This window comes from Amblyomma americanum, chromosome 2 (assembly GCF_052857255.1).
Source record: "Amblyomma americanum isolate KBUSLIRL-KWMA chromosome 2, ASM5285725v1, whole genome shotgun sequence".
In the NCBI taxonomy this organism is placed as follows: domain Eukaryota; kingdom Metazoa; phylum Arthropoda; class Arachnida; order Ixodida; family Ixodidae; genus Amblyomma; species Amblyomma americanum.
Window position 1 is genome coordinate 180,535,363 of NC_135498.1, and position 19,589 is coordinate 180,554,951.

The window sequence follows — 19,589 nt, forward strand, 5'->3', positions numbered from 1 at the left end:
TCTATATGTACGGCAGGTGGATTTAAGGTTTTGTTTATTGCGTGAACAAAATGACGCCTTCCTGCGAACAGTCATACAAATCATGGTAAAAGAATGCAGCGCGAAAAAAACAAGGACGAACAGAAGTGGACAGGACAGGGAGCTGACTACCAACACATTTATTCAGAAAGATGAGCAGCTTATATAACGCAGCTTATATAACCCTCCTCGACCCTACCCAAACCAGGGCCGAAAGCGGGAAAGCTATCCGCAGACTCGTCCACACCTTCGAGGGTACGGAAGAGGAACTGCTAGATAAGGCCAAAGAGAAATGCTACGGCACGACCTTGCCTGCGGCATACGCGAAACCATACCTGGGGAAACCGAACACCCACTTAGACAGGCCGATCACCAGGGAAGAAGTGTTCGCTACCATAAAGGCATGCACGCGCAACACTGCGGCGGGAGCAGACAAGATCCAGAACGCACTCATACGCAACCTCTGCGACGAGGCGGTCGACCAACTGACCACCTTCCTCAACGGGCACTGGGCCGCAGGAACGGTTCCTGAAGAGTGGAAGCATGCAGAGGTCGTAATGATCCCCAAACCGGGTAAGAAACTCCAGATCGAAAGTCTCCGACCTATCTCACTCACCTCCTGCCTAGGCAAGCTCTACGAGCGAGTCGTTACTCGGAGGCTCCAAAGCTACATGGAAGACGAAGACCTGTACCCCCACAGTATGTTCGGCTTCCGAGCCCACCTCTCCACCCAGGACATCCTCTTACAACTCAAAGAGGAAGTCCTCACCAACGTCCCGAGCGTAGGCGAGAACGTGGTTATGACCCTCGACATCAAAGGAGCCTTTGACAACGTTAGCCACACGGCTGTAATGGAAGGACTCGACAACCTCCACTGCGGCGAGAAAATTCACAGCTACGTGAAGGCCTTTCTCTCCAACCGCACTGCAACGGTTGGGCTCGGAGACCTTCGTAGCGCTAAATTTTCGACCCCAAACAAAGGCACACCTCAAGGGTCCGTCATCTCGCCACTACTTTTCAACGTGGCCATGATCGGCCTCGCAAGACAACTCGAGAAGATCGAAGGCATACAGCACGCAATATACGCTGACGACGTCACGGTCTGGGTTACCACTGGGTCGCTCGGCCAGAAAGAAGAACGACTGCAAGCAGCGGCTGCCTGCGTGGAAGAATATGCCAGTGCACGAGGCCTCGCCTGCTCCACCGAAAAATCAGAACTCCTGCGAGTCCACAAAGGGAAACACAAGGAAGGGTCCCTCAATGTCTCCCTCGAAGGACAGCTAATTCCCGAACGAGACAAGATACGCGTCTTGAGAATGTGGCTGCAGAGCAACCAGCGATGCGGCCATACGCTCGGCCTTCTCAAGCAATCGACCACTCAGGTCGCCAGAATGATCACGCGCGTGTCGCAGAAGCGGAGCGGCATGCGAGAGGGGGATACCCTGCGCCTGGTTCAGAGCCTGGTGGTTAGTCGCGTGGGTTACGCCCTCCCGTACTTCAACCTCAACAAAGGAGAAGTGGATAGTGCAGACACCATACTCCGCAAAGCTTACAAGACTGCCCTGCATCTACCAATGAACACCTCCAACGAAAAACTATTGGCTCTTGGAATTCACAACACCTTCGAAGAGATCAAAGAAGCCCAAATGGTCACGCAGTTAGCTAGGCTCCAGCAGACTCCTACGGGGCGCTCGCTCCTTAGCCGACTGGGGCTAGGCGGAACTGCGGAATTCGAGAATCGTACTGCGAGCATACCGGACGCAATCCGCCAGACGCTAAAGGTTCGCTCCCTTCCCCGGAACATGGACCCCAACTTGCATGCGGCCCGTAGGGCAGCCCGGGCGAGGTATGTACAACAAAATCTAGCTACAAAATCCACAACGGTATACACGGACGCGGCTCCGTATACAAGAAGCTCACATAATAGCACAGTGGCGGTAGTTATTGATTCGAACTTAAAGGAATTAGCTAGCGCCTCAGTAAGGGATTGCACGGTAACCGAAGGGGAGGAGCTGGCCGTAGCTCTAGCGGCGGTAGCCGGTTATCGAAGCAACATGTCCCTTACCATCCTTACAGATTCGAGAGAAGCGTGCCGTAACTACATGAACGGCCGCATAGGTCGCGCCGCGCTCCGGCTCCTCCAGAGCGCGACCCCACCAAAAGTCATACATAGCATTTACTGGGTGCCAGGACACACCGACATAGCGGGGAACGAACGCGCCGACGAGGTAGCTCGAGGGTATACGAGCCGAGCTTCCTCCCAATCGGACGATCTACCCGACCGAGTCAGTCCTACGTACTCAGACATTCTCAACTACTATAAGGGGGTACGGATCCGCTATCCGCCGCCTCATCCTGATCTAAATCAACTAGAGGCAGTGTATTGGCGAAGATTGCAGACAGGAACATTCCCAAACCTGCATATCCTTAGCAAGATTTACCCGACGCAATATCGGGACACTTGCCCGTGGTGTGGCAGCAAACCATCGTTGTACCACATCACGTGGGAATGCAGTAAAAACGACAGCTTTCGCAAAGACCCGAGTGCGGAACAGTGGGAGAGCCGGCTCTCCAGCGGCGATCTGGGTTGCCAACAAGGTCTGATCCAGCACGCCCAACGAGCAGCGAAGCTCAGCGGAGCCCTGGAATAGGGGCACCGACCCTGTGAGAAGAAGGAAGATGGACCTCTTCTTTCTCGTCTGCTACTAGCACCTTTCTAGAGCATTAAAAGTCTTTCCTACCTACCTACCTATTCAGAAAGATGAGCAGCTTATATAACGCAGTCCAACACCCACGTGACCAAGAAAATAGCAAACGCGTTCAACTATCTAATACAAAAAAAAACGAAGTACACAATATCAAAGTGATACATATCTGGGTAACGCAAAGTCAGTCAAGAACCGATAAAACCGAGAGGACCACGACGAACCGTAAGGTGCACGCATGGAAAATGAACAGTCAGCGACCTTTGCCGCCAATGCAGCACGAGGCAAAACGAAGACGACAATAACAAAATAGTCACCGAACAATAAGTAAAGGTCGAAGCTAAAAGCAGGGTCGGGGCCAAACGCATAACAAAACAATACAAAACGCAACGCAAAAGCTGAGTCAACCTGAATAAATGTGTTGGTAGTCAGCGCCCTGTCCTGTCCACTTCTGTTCGTCCATGTTTTTTTCGCGCTGCATTCTTTTACCATGTTCACTGACCAACAAGCCCAAACAGCCGCTTTAGTTGATACAAATCATCACTTCCAGAATTCATTGTCTCTTCGTGCAATGCTCGGAGGTACACAGTACGTGTATCGCTTCCTGCGAGAGGTGGTAGGTGGTCTGGTCGTTCAGGTTTTTGCAAGTGCGGTTCTCTCTAGAGTATTTAGCGAGTGTAATGCCGAAGCGACTATACAGGGATCTTGTTGAACAGTTGTTTCCAGCATCCCTGTACAGAACCTTTTACTGTGAAGGCCCTGGGAAAGACGTTCTCAGGGGAGTTAAGAAGATGACTATTGCACCTGGCGTCACAACATTCTTTTTCAAATTGCTTAAAGGAACCCTACCAGTAAAGACTTGGCTAGAGAAAAAGGGCCTTTTTGTTCCTTGGAGCTCAAACCGGCTCTTGCTTAGAAAGCCAGAGATGGTAGAACACGTGTTCCTGGATTGTTGGGATGCGGTATTCTACTGGGATGTTTTGAAAAGAACCCTAAAAAAAGACTTGCCATTGACACCGCGCGGAATTCGGTTCCTGACCACTGAAAGTGACGTTGCACAGTATGACCAGATTATGTTATTGGGCCTTCACAGCATTTGGAGAAGAATGGCTGTTAGACATTGTGACTTGAATGCACGATCGGTATGTGATTATTTTTTGGAACATACGTATAAACTAAGAGAAGTCCTGAAGCAGCAGGACTATACGGATGATGTATTAAGTCTGATGGAGAAGTCTGATGGGCCAACTTGTTGTCATGAAAGTTCATTAGACGCGGTTGTCTGTCAAGGAGCATGTCAACTACGATATTTTACTGATCCGCAGTGTCCGGGATCGAACACGACCGCGGCGGCCGCGTTTCGATGGAGGCGAAACGCTAAGGCGCCAGTGTGCTGTGGGATGTCAGTGCATGTTCAAGGTCACCAGATGGTCAAAATTTTTCCGGAGCCCTCCGCTACAGCAGCTCTTTCTTCCTTTCTTCTCTTAGTCCCTCCTTTATCCCTTCCCTTACGGCACGGTTCAGGTGTCCGCCGATATGGGAGACGGATACAGCGCCATTTCCTTTCCCCAAAAGCCAATTTTCACTTCCAAGATTTCACTATAAAAATCGATATATCCGCAGATTACCCGACGGCAGTCTTGTATTTTTTTCTATTCACGTTTTTCTGTCGTCGAAAGAGTTCCCCATTGGTTTTCTATGGCAGTCGTAACTGTTTGAAGCGATCGTTGGAAACATTTTAAAAGAAAGATTTGCTACATATCAGAATAACGAATTTTTACCTTCAATATTTTCATAACAGTGTCTTCCAATTTTTCGATTTTCAGAATTTTTGCTCGAGAAAGGTGGACTTTAAGACACATAAGGTGGAACCAGCGATAACGGAGGCAGGGCTTCATGAGCTGTGCATTGTGAGGCATTGTGTCACACACACACACACACACACACACACACACACACACACACACACACACACACACACACACACACACACACACACACACACACACACACACACACACACACACACACACACACACACACACACACACACACACACACACACACACACACACACACACACACACACACACACACACACACACACACACACACACACACACACACACACACACACACACACACACACACACACACACACACACACACACACACACACACACACACACACACACACACACACACACACACACACACACACACACACACACACACACACACACACACACACACACACACACACACACACACACACACACACACACACACACACACACACACACACACGCACGCACGCACGCACGCACGCACGCACGCACACACACACGCACGCACGCACACACACACACACACACACACACACACACACACACACACACACACACACACACACACACACACACACACACACACACGACGCGCACACACGCACGCACGCACGCACCGCCGGCTTTCCTCGCAATGGGACTAGTACTGATTTTGCATTAAATCACTGCACTTTGTTGGCGCGGCTCTTTTTGCGAGTAGAAGTTTGATGCAGCGCTGGACATTGGTAGTGTAAGCCTTATACCCTGCATGCGTCTATACTCTCGGACAAAAATTACTGCTATCCAATTGTGGTCGAGACATGCGCTTGAATGAACTTCGCACTGAAACAAATCAAGCGCCGGTCGAGTGCCCCAGCTAGAGACAACTGCCAGCCTGTCGGTCACACTTATAATAACTCAAAATATTTGGAGGCTAGCAGGCGGCATCGTGAAAATGTGCTTCGTAGATACATCTAGAAGTAATTGAGCCATGTGCTACATAAGCCTGCGCCAACTTTTCTCTGTACAGCTCTTTTAATTTAGCACCAGCCAGTAAAACAAATCGCAATTCTGGTCTCGTCGACTCCTCTTCCACACATTCCTGCCGTACTTTTTGCAAGCGGTGCTATTACTGTCATAAAACTCGTTGAACCTTGCGCGCAGAGTTTAGCGTTGTATGTTCGTTGGCACCTTATCAATTTCCCTTTTTTAGTGCGATAGCATGAGTTCACTATCAATCCTGAAAAAAGGCGATGGGTCTCTGAAGCCTCGACCTTTAATCTTTGAGATGAAATTGCTTAGATACGCAGTGGCTAGGGGAAGGTTATGTGGTACGAAAGTTTAAAAGAAATTGTCTTAGAGATGTGGTAGCTACTGTATGGTCATGTGGTATGAAAGGTTATTGAATACTGTGTGCGAAAATGGGAGGCAAACGAATTGGAAGTACAAGTTAAGGCAATGTTTAGTCAATAGTCAGGTTGACTTGAAACCAAGTGCTTTCGCTCGTCATACTCGGTTTAACGGCGTTAAAGCTCCGTGTTTTGTTTCTTTACGTCTTTGGTAATACACATGTGTCGTTTAGTGCTCTGTTTTTGAGCAGTTGATAGTTTAACGCCAATCCTCTGCCGGTTTCTTCTTTACAGCCGTTTTCGTCGTTTGCGTGCTCAGGGAAAACCTTTCTTTCCAACTTATTAAGTTGCCGTCTGTAATACCGTCTCTTATTTCAAAGCTTAAAAAGGGCTAGCCCCTGAGGTTGAAATGCCACGAGCGCTTCAGCGGATTTTGACAGTTGTGAGTGGTACGATCGAGTGAGGCACGTGGAGGCCTGCGTTGCTCTTGCTTGCTCTTGCGCCAGCCAGCATGCCGCAGCATCGGCAGGTGAGACAATAAAATCAGTAAAAAAGCTTCACTGTCAATGAAACGCGTTCCTCGTGTTATGTGGCCTGCGCAGGACGGGCAGCTACAAGAGCGCCACGCTGTGTCCTGCCGCGCGTGGGACTACGACACGGCGTGGCCCGAGGACAGCATCGTGAGCCGCTGGGACCTGGTGTGCGAGCGTGCCTGGATGTACCAGCTCTCGCCCCTTACGTACATGCTGGGCGCCGTGTTGTTCGCTCCGGTGGCCGGCCTTCTCGCGGACCGCGTCGGGCGCCGGCCCATCATCAGCGTCGCGGTGGCGACGTTGCTGCTGCCCAGCATGGGGGCATGCGTCGCCGACACCTTCTTCTACTTCCTCCTCACCAGGTGCGCGAATGAAGGAGTCGCCATTGTCATCACTGTCGTAGGCAGAGCAGTGGTCGGCGTCCACATTCCGGTAGTTCCGGTGGGTCTAGGAGGCACCTTCAGTAGTAGACTGTACTCGAAAGGAAATTCCTGTAAACGGTTTTTGTGACGAATTCAAGTCTTCGCAAGGGGATGGTGATTTTGTTTGGTTTGGACGCTTCCCAAATATGTGCGCATTAATGATTTCGCTGCCCAGAGCCTCCCTCCATGTATATATGTCTAGATGGGGGAAGATAGGAAGAAAGATGATTAAGCCGGAATAAAACCATTTCCTGAGTGAGCGTGGGACCCGCCGCGGTGGCTCAGTGGTTAGGGCGCTCGACTACTGATCCGGAGTTCCCGGGTTCGAACCCGACCGCGGCGGCTGCGTTTTTATGGAGGAAAAACGCTAAGGCGCCCGAGTGCACACCAAGCGCACACCAAGCGGTCCCAGTCTCTAAGGATAAGGCGTTGAAACTGGGCTTGATAAAGGAGCCGATGCTGCAACACAGCGGACTAAAGTTCGAGCCATATTAGAGCATGCACCATCTGTGTTCTGGGTAACTCGAAGAATAGGAGCAGCGTGCTGGCGGCTTTCTTTCGCGCAGATCGAACCCACGGTGCTACCGATCCAAAGCTGTCCAGGTCGAAACCTATCACCCGCATCGACGAGGCTGTAGTAACGAGTTGGCCGTTCAAGGATAGCTGTATAGGTGTGAGCAAAAGGCGGCGTCAACCCCACATGCCATAAAGTTTGTTTTTTTCAACCATCAATGTCAGGTGACTCCTGGTGCACCACTGAGGGGTCTTGTCAAGAGCGGTCTGAATGCCTATCTCCTGGCGGCTAAGGCCCGCGTGTAGTTATCAAACCGTTGCATTATCCGCATATACCAAATGAAATATATCCGGAATGGTTGTCAGTTGCCATGCCAGAAGAAACAGTTCGATGTTGAAAATTTTGGGGCTAGCATGGATCTTTGAGGTACACCCTTCTCTATGTTGAAGTGGCCAATAGCGTGGCCTTGCTGATGCGTATGGTGAAGGAACGGTCTTCCAAGAACGAAGCCATGAAGCGGATTTCTTGAGGAGGGATATGATGCCAGCGTACAATGCCCATGCGCGTTGTGGACGTACATGTTTATAAGCGTGCGGATTTTGCGAGATCTGCCTCCGAGTAGCGCCATGCTTGATAGGTGGCTCAGTCCGTCGTCAGTGCCCAAGTGAGGGCGAAAGCCAATCTGAGCTGGGTGGTGTATCGACGTGTAGCAGGTCACGCTGTGGTCGCCTGGCTGCACTGGCCAGACCCACGGGATATAAAGGAAACGCAGCACAATATTGGTGGTTCTTCCCGTTTGAGTCCGAGCGTCCGCGTCCTGTTATTCGAAGCGGGTGGTACCAGTGATACCGTTCGAGTCTCCATGAGAGCCATGTAGCTAGCGTCCGTCCTAGTAGCTCACATAGTGTGCGCGTAGCGCAGTCGGGCGAAGGTTACTTAACCTTCTAGGATGCTTTCCGGGCTTAGGGATCGGCACCACCTTACCATGTTTGCACGATGTTCAGACGTCTCCGGATCTCTAAATTGTGTCCAGGGCGTAAACTTATCACTCCATTGCCGGGCCGTCGATGTAAGTCCATCTAGCCAAGGAGCTTTACACAGTTTCGCTTGATCTATTGCAAGAAACAGTATGGTGAGCTGCATTTGCATACCTTCAAGGTCCTCTTTGCTTGGAGGCGAGCCCGCTTCTGAAGGAAGAGCATTCGAGTAAGTGAATGGCGCTGCAGTTAAATCCGGAAATGAAGTCCTGATGACCCCTTAAGCGAACTGACTTGACGTCTGTGCGCAAGAAAGACAGGTGGAACTTGCGGGGTCTTGTGAACGTTTGCCGATTTCGATGAGACGAATGGTGCGCCATATAGACGCAGTCTTTGACAGTGAGCCAGGAGACGCGCACCAGTCCTGCCATCTCCGGAAACAGTTGGCTTTCCTCCACCCAACTTGAATGAGTGGCATTTTGACGCGCTGCACGAAGTTTTCTGCAGATCCGATGGGGCTGATAGCAGGCAGGCGTTGAGTGCCGTCCTGAACAAGTCCTACTCTGTGACATGGCAACGGCGCTTACGGCAACTCTGGGAATGAGGATCCAAACTGATAAGCAATGGATGGAGATAGCTGCTGCAACAGTCTATTTCTCGGTCTCAAGAGACAGGGCGTGCAGCGCACAACCATGTTAGGTCTGGCGAGGAAGAATGAGATGGGGATGATCCTATAGGTTTCGTTGCGGTGCCTAAGAAATCCAGAAGCACAAACTCTGTTTTGTATGATTGTATTTCGTGCAAATTATACAACCAAAAAGAAAACTATCAGTACCGATTCCGGACTTATATTAAACAAGGCCTGCGTACCGATTTAAGGTCCGTATAAATAGAAATAACTAAATTGTCTTAGTTACTTGGGAGCAGCGCGGAACCGACGCGGCATTGTTTAACTGTTTACTTATGTTTTTTACGCTTCAATAGGTTCCGCTGAGATGTTTTTCTTTCTTGTGCATATATACTATATATAGCCGGATACAACTAAAAAACGCAGCGGCAAATGCCCCTCATAGGTGCTCCTCCAGCCAATGGATTCGGCCCATTTTCCCCCTTGACCAATCCCCTTGGACCTGCTACCACGAAATCGCAAGGGGTGCCAGATGAATGGGAAATACCAGCTCCCTAATGGATTAACCGCGGAATCATGAAAATCGGTTGGCGCCAATGGCTGGAGAGCCTCGTTTGAGGGGCATATTCCGCTTCGTTCTTTCGTTGCATCCGACTCTAGTCATTCAAGCGTCACCAAAACGTAGTGTACATTTGGATAAGAAATATAAGAGGGAACATGGGTGCACGTGGCCTCTTCGCTCCGCAAACAGCTGCCGCCAGCAGACGACGAGAACGTGCGGCCGCGGGGAAATGCGCGAGAAGAGCAGCCGGTCAAGCTTACGGGGCATACGCCTTTGCCGCCGATTTCCGCCGCATCTCGGCGACAGCTATCCGCGAAGTGCGGCGTACACGCGCTCCCGTGTTCTCTCTCAAATTGGCTCTACCTTACGCCACAGCAAATGTGTTCGTGCGGCACGTAATGTCTTCGCAGACTCACCGTGTCGGGCTCCACGCACTCCATCGTGATGCTCCTGTACATCCTGCTGTACGAGGTGACGGGCAGCGAGCGGCGCTTTGTCTTCGTGCTCATCGACACCGCGCTGCCATTCACGCTGGTGCCACGCATGGTCGAGGCGCTGTCGTGGCTGCGCCCCCACTGGTTCCTCGTCCAAGTGTTCATCCTGGTCCCCACCGGCCTCCTCGCCTCCTGCTGCTACCTGCTCGAAGAGTCACCCGTCTGGCTGCTGGCCACGTGGCGCCTACAAGAGGCTGAGCAGCTGATGTTGGCCGCTGCCAGGCAGAATGGCGTCAACCAGACGCGTGCCAGGAACAGCTACCGCCTTCTTCGCGAGCAGCTTGCAAAGGTGCAGGCGGAAGCTTCGAGCTGTGGGTTCAACTCCAGGTTGAGGGTAGCACACTTCCACACCCGGGTCGTCACCGTGGCGCTGTCCTGGTTCACTCTAACCCTCGTCCTGTATTCCTTCACGCTACGGCCAGCTGAGCCCCCTAACGAGATTTTGGAACTGGTGCACATGTGCCTGCAAGCGCTCTGCTACGTCTTAATCTACCGGTACATGCATCTGAGGGGACACCTAAGCGGCCTCTTAGTCGGCTTCGGCCTTCTGGGAGCGTCCATGATCCTCCAGGCGGTGTTCGCCTACGGGGCCCAAGAGCATGCGGCGCGCCTGTGCGAAATGGTAGTGCATTGCGCCAGCTACTGTGCAGTCAGCCTCATCTACGGCTACACGGCCGAAGTCTATCCTACAGTCATGCGCAGCATAGGGATGGCTTTGTCATTCGACGTTGGCCGCCTGGGGGGGGGGGGGGGGAAGGGGGGGGCTGATGGCCGCTGCGATCACACTAACCGAAGGCGCCGACGCTCTGTTGGCAATCAATATTGCCATGGTTCTGCTCGTCGTGCTCACCGCTGTCGCCATCCAGTGGCTTCCCGAGGTGGTCGTGGTGCAACAGCCTAAAACGAAGGCGCTGAAAGCGCTTAGCGTCGAAGAGCGCAAGGAAGCGATTAAGGCGTCACTGACGCCGCAGCGACACCGTCGTGCCGGCAGCGGACACTCGACGCCACGGCTGTCGCAGACATCGCCATCGCAATCGCCATATTCTTCGCTCGCGCCTTCGTTCATTCGAATGAGTCCGCATCTCTACTGAAGCGCAAACAACGACACATGTGCCTTGGGAACACGGTTTTCTTCTTGAATTCCAAAGTTTTTATTTCTTCCTTACAGCGCACTTTTTTGTTATTCTTTGACATTTTTTCGAGATTCCTCAGTCGCAACCGGGTTCAAAAACAGTGCAACGTTAGCGTGCTCATTAAGCCAATGTTGACTGTCTGAAGGCTCCTTCCAACGACGTGTGCAAACATGCCTCCCAGGCAATGCGTTCTATTTGATTTGAGGCCGGTTCATTTGGAACCTTTGTGCTCCTAGAACATACACTATTTCATGAAAGACATGAGCCTCGATCGCTGCTTCGTAATTTAGAATGCAGATCGAAACACGAATCTTAAAGAAACCTATCTGCCATCACTGCCTTTCTTGCTGTGCATTGCTTTTTACTGAGCTAAAATGGAACTGTGTTTATCTTATGAGAAACCACGTTTTACAAGTTGTATTCACGCGTTTATTTTTTGTGTGACTTAGTAACTTTGACGGTATTATTTCATTAATATAATGCCTTGAATTAGGTTGGATTAGAACAGCTAGATCAACTTGGCTAATGTTATCGACAATTAGAACAGCAGATATGGAGCATTTAATTTTCTTATCAGCCTTTCATTGAAGTCACTGCACACTTCAGGCTAAATGATGAGGAAGCTGAACAAGTTCGTTTTGTTATGTGATTACACAGTGCGGCAAAAGGAAAAAAAAAACACCTCAAGCGCTCCGCGCTGAGTTTACGAGAGTTCGCACAATATCCAGGAGAAGGAACCAATTGAAAGCTTGTTAGAGTTCTGCTGCAATGGCCAAGATTTACACACACTGTCAGAAAATATCCGCTGGCATCTTTTTCGGTTTGGTACACAGCTAAATTTAGTATGAGTCTGTTGACCTCTGGATGCAGGATTGAGGAGTTTTTTTTTAACTTAAAAGAAGTGATAAAAAAGCACTACTTTCAAGCACATGTAACGGTTAGAGATTTTAAAACATTTGGCGACATGTTGTTTACCTCTGCGTGCAAGCTAAGGTGCCGAAATGTTACAAAGCACATACTTCGAGAGTAGGTTTGTAGTAATTTATAATATACGATTGGATTTATCTTTTATCTATATGGTGCATCACATGTTTACAATTTTGTTTTGAATGTTTTGATTAACGATATCAATGTCCTCCACAATGACAGAAGCGCACGAGCGAAACATAGCGAAACAATGCATGTGGGGGCACATTAAACATCGGCTGCTGAAGGCGTGCCTTGTAGATGTGCACAGTGCACCTCTGGCGTTTGTCTTTTGCCTTGCAGCCAGAATATATCAGCTAGCTCAGATCAATGATGCAGTTCAGGATATTACCCATGTCACAAAACAAATGCTTATGGTGAAGTTCAATATAGCTCCTCCTGTGGCTGTATTGGAATGCACCGAAATTTATTTAAAACAGAGCAATGAAACAAGGCCAACTTTGCAAACGTATTATTTTCATTAACTGTTTTTAATTTTATCGCAGGACAAAAAGTGGCCTGACTCACGATGCAACAAAAGAAGGCATGAAGTAGCTCACAAAAATACATATTGTAAAAAAAAAATTGAAACTACCGTTTGACTGCAGTTACGGTGAACGAATTTTTTCAGCCAGACTGCAGCCGCCCGTTGTATGGGGAATGTCACAGCTGTACTCCAACGCGGATCGAACCGAATGGCACAAACTTTGGGAATGTCAGCTTTCGACACTGCTCTGTGGAACGAAGAGCTGAAAGCAAAGAAGAGCAGACCAGAACGATCACGCTACGCTGCCACCATTACCAGTTCGTCCTTGCTTTAGGGCTTGCAATACCCCAACCTTCCGCCGTCAGAAACGATTACGCGGGGCGGGAAAGCTCATTAACCTGCAAAGAGGGATACGAACGAGTTCATATATTACAAACCAGCCGGAATGCAACCACGCTGCACACTCTACAACCATTCTAAAGCAAACCTCAATAACATCCTATTCGAGTGCCCAAGGGCCCACCACCTATGAACTTCTAGATCCCAAACCGAAGTGATTGGGAGACTGTGTTTCTTAGCACTGATCCGGAGGTACAATTCAGGATAGTGGGTTGGGCACTGGAGGTCGCCGATAAGCATGGTCTTCAAACAACCTAGCGAAGTCGCGAGGGCCTACGCACCTGTCTAAACCTCATTCCGAACCCATACTCACTTTGTCACATGAGAAATAAAAGTATGTGCCTCCTCCTCCAAACCAGCCGGCTAACAAGCGCCGTGAGCGGCGATTTCGAATTCACCGCAACCCAGCTCTTTAAAGCTCGAGCACCAGCTTGATAATGTTAACACCAAGAAAGTGGATGACATGTACGCCCACCTTGCCAGTACGAAGAGAAGCGTGCCATTTTGAAACAATGAGGCTTACATAAACACAGTGGAACGGTCATACTCAAGAACCATCGTCTACACTGCCATGGCAGCTTGGAAGTGTTCGCACACTCGAATATGAGAGGACTATGAGAGGACGGCCGCAATAAACAAACACCCTCGCACGGAGAATTGAAGTGGCACATCGAAAGGGCAAATACAACTGGGGCTCTGAATTTTGAAATCGAACCGAGAGAACTAAGGAACGAAAATACGTCAACATCACATAGCGCTGGCAATCGAATCGTGGGACGCGTAGGCCGTCAAAAAATTATCATTAATGGCGCTTTATAAGTGGACCCGCCGCGGTGGCTCAGTGGTTCGGGCGCTCGACTACTGATCTGGAGTTCCCGGGTTCGAACCCGACCGCGGCGGCTGCGTTTTTATGGAGGAAAAACGCTAAGGCGCCCGTGTGCTGTGCGATGTCAGTGCACGTTAAAGATCCCCAGGTGGTCGAAATTATTCCGGAGCCCTCCACTACGGTACCTCTTTCTTCCATTCTTCTTTCACTCCCTCTTTTATCCCTTCCCTTACGGCGCGGTTCAGGTGTCCAACGATATATGAGACAGATACTGCGCCATTTCCTTTCCCTAAAACCAATTATTATAATTATTACTTTATAAGTGGCACCAAATGAAAGCGTTTACAAGGTTAGTGAGATTACGGACTTCGTGGCTTTCACAACTGTGAACCCGAAATGCTCGACGAACGGCTCGCATGAGCACACCCGTTTACTACTCCAGCTCACACTCACTCTGGCACTATAACCGACAACAAATACAAAATGGTTTCTGAAAACAAGCGTTTCCATTAAGCTTGTTTACCTTGGTTTTAGTTAGAAGGCTACTTTTTTTTTTCGAGAAGTTTCCTTCGGCACGTCGGCTTGCTTGATGATGATGATGCTTTAGACTCACCTTCTTTTCAAACATCTTTCACTGCGGCTGAAGACAGGATGGTTCACATTTATCCCTCTACAGATACAGAGGAAGCGAATTTTCTTGGCAACCACATTTTAAAACTGTTGCATTTTAAAAACTGCCTTGCTTGCCCACCCTCATAAAGGACCCTATGTCAAAGAGTGCAACATCCTTCGTATTGAAGGCTTCTTGTCAAACTTTTTTCTAATAAAGTTACTGAAAATAGTGTAATGAAATGGTTCCTGAAAGTCAGGTATTTTAATTCCTGCATAAGGATTGTCAGATGAAGTTCAAACATATAACAGTGACAGTTGTTATACTTAGGTTTTCAAGGCTCAGATGAGGGACTGGGGTGCGTTTATGCACTTGGCTTCAGGGGTTTATCCAACCTTAAAGGACCATAGACACCGAATTTTATTTGCATGTTTTCTTGTTTCAAGGGGTACGTTAGACATAATACATGGTTCATCACGTGGTATTCACCTACGACCACTAAATAATTTATAACTGAATTTCTTCCCTCACGCTATTTCGATTTCATCAGTCGAACGATGGCTGTGACATGTAGTTGGTGTTGAGGTCACATGAGGCCCTAAAAAAGCAAATATAATCGCTTATACGTAGCTTTAATTTACTACAACATTTAAGCCAGCGCGCTAACAATTTTTAATGGCAAAAGACGACGTACCAGAAATCATATAGCCGTTTTCTTCATGGCTCACGTGACCTAAACACCAACTTCACGTCACAACCACCGTTTCGCTGATGAAACAGAAACCGAAACAGCATCAACAAGAAATACAATTATAAATTATTTAGCAGTGTTGGGCGAACACCGCGTAATTATTTGTGTACACTGACGTCTAACACATCACTCGAAAGAAGAAAACACGCAAGCAAAAATTTGTTGTCTTTATTCCTTTAACGCTATAGCCGGTGCCGCCAGCCGGAGCGTGCAGCCTGTGGTTTTCTCTTTGCGTGGCTTACTTACACCCGGGTTCGAACCCGACCGCGGCAGGAAAAAACGCTAAGGCGCCCGTGTGCTGTGCGATGTCAGTGCACGTTAAAGATCCTCAGGTGGTCGAAATTATTCCGGAGCCCTCCACTACGGCACCTCTTCTTCCTTTCTTCTTTCACTCCCTCTTTTATCCCTTCCCTTACGGCGCGGTTCAGGTGTCCAACGATATATGAGACAGATACTGCGCCATTTCCTTTCCCCAAAAAAACAATTATTATTATTATTATTACTTACAAAAATGCGAATAAAAGACTTTGCCTAATTGTGAATATAACTTACCAGAGCCTGTTTTGCCGCTGTTCTCATCGAAATAGGCTCAATGTTTGAACACGAGTTACGCGCAGGAGTTAAGCCTCCTTTTTTCTTGCTTAAAAGAGCCAGAAAAAAGGAGGCTTAACTCAAACATATAACAGTGAGAGTTTTTGTACTTAGGTTTTCAAGGCTCAAAGATATGGAGGTAACGTTGCGCCTCTGCTGTTCGGAAGGCTGTCTGTTGTTGAACTAGTAGGCGTCGTATCTTCGGCGGACACGGTTGCTGCGACGCGCGCCTTCTCTTTCAATCTTTTCTTTCGCACTTATTTCTATCGACTCCCTTCTGTTTGTGCTCGGCAGTGATAGTGGCCCCGTTGGAGTCAGTCTACGGGCATTCTCATTTTCCTCTTTCTTCGATCTCAGCAGCAGCAGGTCTCAGCTGTTGTGCCGAACACATCGCCGGCCGGGTCTGCAGTGCTGTCTCAGTAGCCCGCTTGGGCGCAGAGAAAGAAAAAATTCAGAAGATACAGTTACGGCTACTTATGTGGGGGAATGCGAAAGCATTACTGTCTCTGGATGCACTCACACCCACCCACACGCGCACGTGGCACCACCCGGAACGCTGTACGACGAACCGCTGCATCACAACTTTGATGCGAACGTCTGGGAAGGCATATATTTGAAGGTGCATATGTCGTCGGTCTGAATCGGTTTCGCAAGCTAGCCGCCAACATGGCTTGCACATGCAAGCTATATCAAACGAGAAGTGGTACGGCATCACCCGGAACGCTTAATGGCAAGCGGTTGCGTCACAATCTTGTTACGAATGTTATCGGGGAAACTGGCTCCACATGAAGGTTGGCCAGTGGCGAGAATATACAGGGTGTTTCACCTAAGATTTTGCACAGTTTTTAAGACTTTGTTTTTTGAGATCGAAGAGTGTTTTTGCGGCATAGCATTCCAGCTATGTAGTCCATCAGAATACAGCTGAGACGTACTCTGACTGGTTAACTGACGTAGGCTGACTGGTTAAGTAATACTGAATAGTTAACTTTTAAACTATTACTGTTAGGCCCTTTAATTACATAGAGGCGTGTAGCCCACTGTAGTAATATTCATATCAGTTTTTAGAATTTCGATAACGTGGTTTCTCTCGACACTGGCAGATATCTCAGGGCTGGGGATATCTCAGATATCTCGCACATATCTCAGGGCCGCATACTTAATACTGATCCGTCACACACAGTACATAGGGAGTTACCAGTTCTATAGTCCCGCGCTACATAGGGAGTTACCAATTCTATAGTAACGCGCATCCTGATCTTAATTATCATCTCTCGCCGTCGTCAAATGGCTGAAGACAGTTCGCTGCATAATCCCTATTGTACTCAGTCCATTCATAAGCTCTGTGCATTGAACTCCTATCCATCCACAGGATTCACATAATATTTCCGCACATACCCTGAAACACCTTGGCTCATCAGACGGCCGACCGTCCTTCCCATTTCTTCCACATCTTTTCCTGCCCAAATATCACAGTCTCCATAACTGAGCCACTGAACATGTGCAATGGTTCCTCCGTGATGCCCATCCTTTACCCTTATTCTTAACTGTGATGAGGACGTATCTGAGCGCTGTATTCACGCGGGTACCACTCTGACCACGTTTGTACGCCATCGGTTGCGCGACAAGCAGCTGCTAATGATTGATAAGTCCCCCAGCTGCTGTACTTCACCGCACGCCTATGTTTTGCGACTCTTCTTGCGGATGCCGCTGCGGTGGCTCAGTGGTTATGGCGCTCTGCTACTGACCCGACAGACGCGGATTCGATCCCGGCCGCGGCGGTCGAATTTTTTTATACGTCTTTATTTCTGCATAAAATAGGCCTAGCCTTGCGGCAGAAATGAGGGGCTTCAGGGGGGTGGAGGTGGGGGAGGGGGAGGAGGGCCGGTCTCCACTTCTTCTTCGAAGTGGGGTGGTCCTGTGGTCGGCTCTGCGAAGAAACGGCCAGGCCCTTCTTCTTCCTTGAAATATAGGAGAAAAGCCCGCCAGAGCCGGAGTGCGTCCGATGATCCGATGTGTAATGGTGGATCGACCCATTCCTGCAAGGTGCCAGGTCGGTGCCCACCTAGAACTTTCCGAAGGGTAGAGGCGGTACTCCTCCGCCGCGCCCAGACTGGCCAGCTTCTGTCGCCAGCAAAGCTCAACCTCATCAACCCGCACTCGTACCCGACCCCTCAATGCCCGGCATGCCCGGCCAGAGGCACGGCCGAACACCTTTTGTGGCGCTGCCCTGCTTTTGACGTTGTGCGGGAGCGAGCACTTCAGTCCCTGGGTCGAATTTTTAATGGAGGCGAAATGCTAGAGGTGTGCGTTGTCACTGTGCGTTGTCAGTGCACGTTAAACAGCCCCAGGTGGTCGAAATTTTCAGAGCCCTTCACTACGGCGTTCCTCATAGCCTAAGTCGCTTTGGGACGTTAACACTGAAAACCAAATCCTGTGGATGCGTCCAAGGATGGCTTCTGCGCGCAAGCGCTTCTTCAGGTAGGCGGGCATACGTTGGAACCGCGCCTCTGACTTCTTGAAGGGGACGTTAGACAATCATTATTTAGACTTACTGTGCCGTTTGTTTCTGAAACATTTCTGCATTTCTTTTCGTAAGTTTAAGGCACACATCCCTGTCCTCGTTTCAGTACCTACGTCTCGTGGTGCACTTGCTGTACGAATAATAGTTTGGACAGCAGACGACGGAGCTTACTTTTTCATGCAGCCAGACTGGCGACCAGCGCAGGCAGTCAGGTGAAGTCAGAGTGAAACTGTTGATGGCGCACAAAAAGACGTTTTCAAACCTGTGCAATGCTGCCCAGTCATCCAGACACAGCCGTGTTTGAGGAACCATGGCAGATAATCGACATACAAGAGCGGTTGATCCAGAACTGCGTGCTGCCATATGCGTACATTCCTCTACTTTTGAGTACGCCTCTAAATGAAACGTCGATTACTGAGCCCGATACTGGCGCTGTATGTAATTGCTTTATCACAGTGTGCCTGCATTAATAGTTTTCTTCTTTCTGCTGTCAATTTCAGTTGCTGCATGTCTCCTATACGTGGTATTCAGGTGACGTCGTGGGCGCCATTTTGTTGTCCAAAGCATAGCTTCAACAGCGCAGGACGGAGTGGTAGGAGATAAACACTTTAGACACGCGCTTGCCTTTTGGAGTGCTCCACAGACAACAAAATGGCGACCACCGTGATGTCGGTAACACTCCCTATACTTCCCACACAGCTAGCTGGGTCGGCCATGGTAAAAAACCAACCTTTTTTAAACCAGACAGGAGCTTTTTGTTGCATAGCGGCGTCCCGCTAAACGGCGCCAGGTAGTGGTGGCTAGCACAATCAGCAGATGGGCACAGTAAAGCTTACTCCCAGAAAGCGTAAGGCCCCCCAACCCGCAGTCACAAGGCTAACACAAAGGTCTGTGAGATAACTCAATATTTAAAGCCAGTACATTTGCTGTCAGAAAAAGCAAATATTTGAAAGATTAAGGATTTCTGAAGCAAATCCGCTCAATGATTTAGCTGGCGAGCGATGGAAATTGCCATAATTTATTGAAGGAGGACACGTAAGGTGCAGTACTTATTAGCGGTATAAAAAATTGGAGAGCGCACTTAAGCTTGGCTTGAAGAGATGACGCGATAACATTAACGGGTTAGTGACCATCTACGCGAAATTGTTCATTCTTGACATTGCAGTCAAGGATCGCGGGGAGTCCTGACATCAATTCCAGGAGCAGTGGTGCAGCGGTTGAACGATGCGTTCACAATTTGCTCGCAACCCAGTGGGCAGGTCGTGATGACGCCACAA

General features: G+C 49.2%; 1 protein-coding gene across 1 annotated transcript; it reads left to right on the forward strand.

Annotated features, from left to right (window-relative positions):
• The first annotated feature begins 6,409 nt into the window (after window positions 1-6,409).
• On the forward strand, window positions 6,410-12,037 carry LOC144120275 (solute carrier family 22 member 16-like). Its single transcript, XM_077652672.1, has 4 exons — window positions 6,410-6,427; window positions 6,501-6,793; window positions 9,945-10,755; window positions 12,032-12,037. The coding sequence occupies exons 1-4, from the start codon at window positions 6,410-6,412 to the stop codon at window positions 12,035-12,037; spliced, it is 1,128 nt and encodes a 375-aa protein (XP_077508798.1).
• The last annotated feature ends 7,552 nt before the right edge of the window (window positions 12,038-19,589 follow it).

Excerpts from the sequence above, each read along its gene's own strand:
- LOC144120275 (XM_077652672.1), top strand. Across the intron at positions 6,794-9,944 it reads TTCTACTTCCTCCTCACCAG|ACTCACCGTGTCGGGCTCCA; the intron begins GTGCGCGAATGA and ends ATGTCTTCGCAG.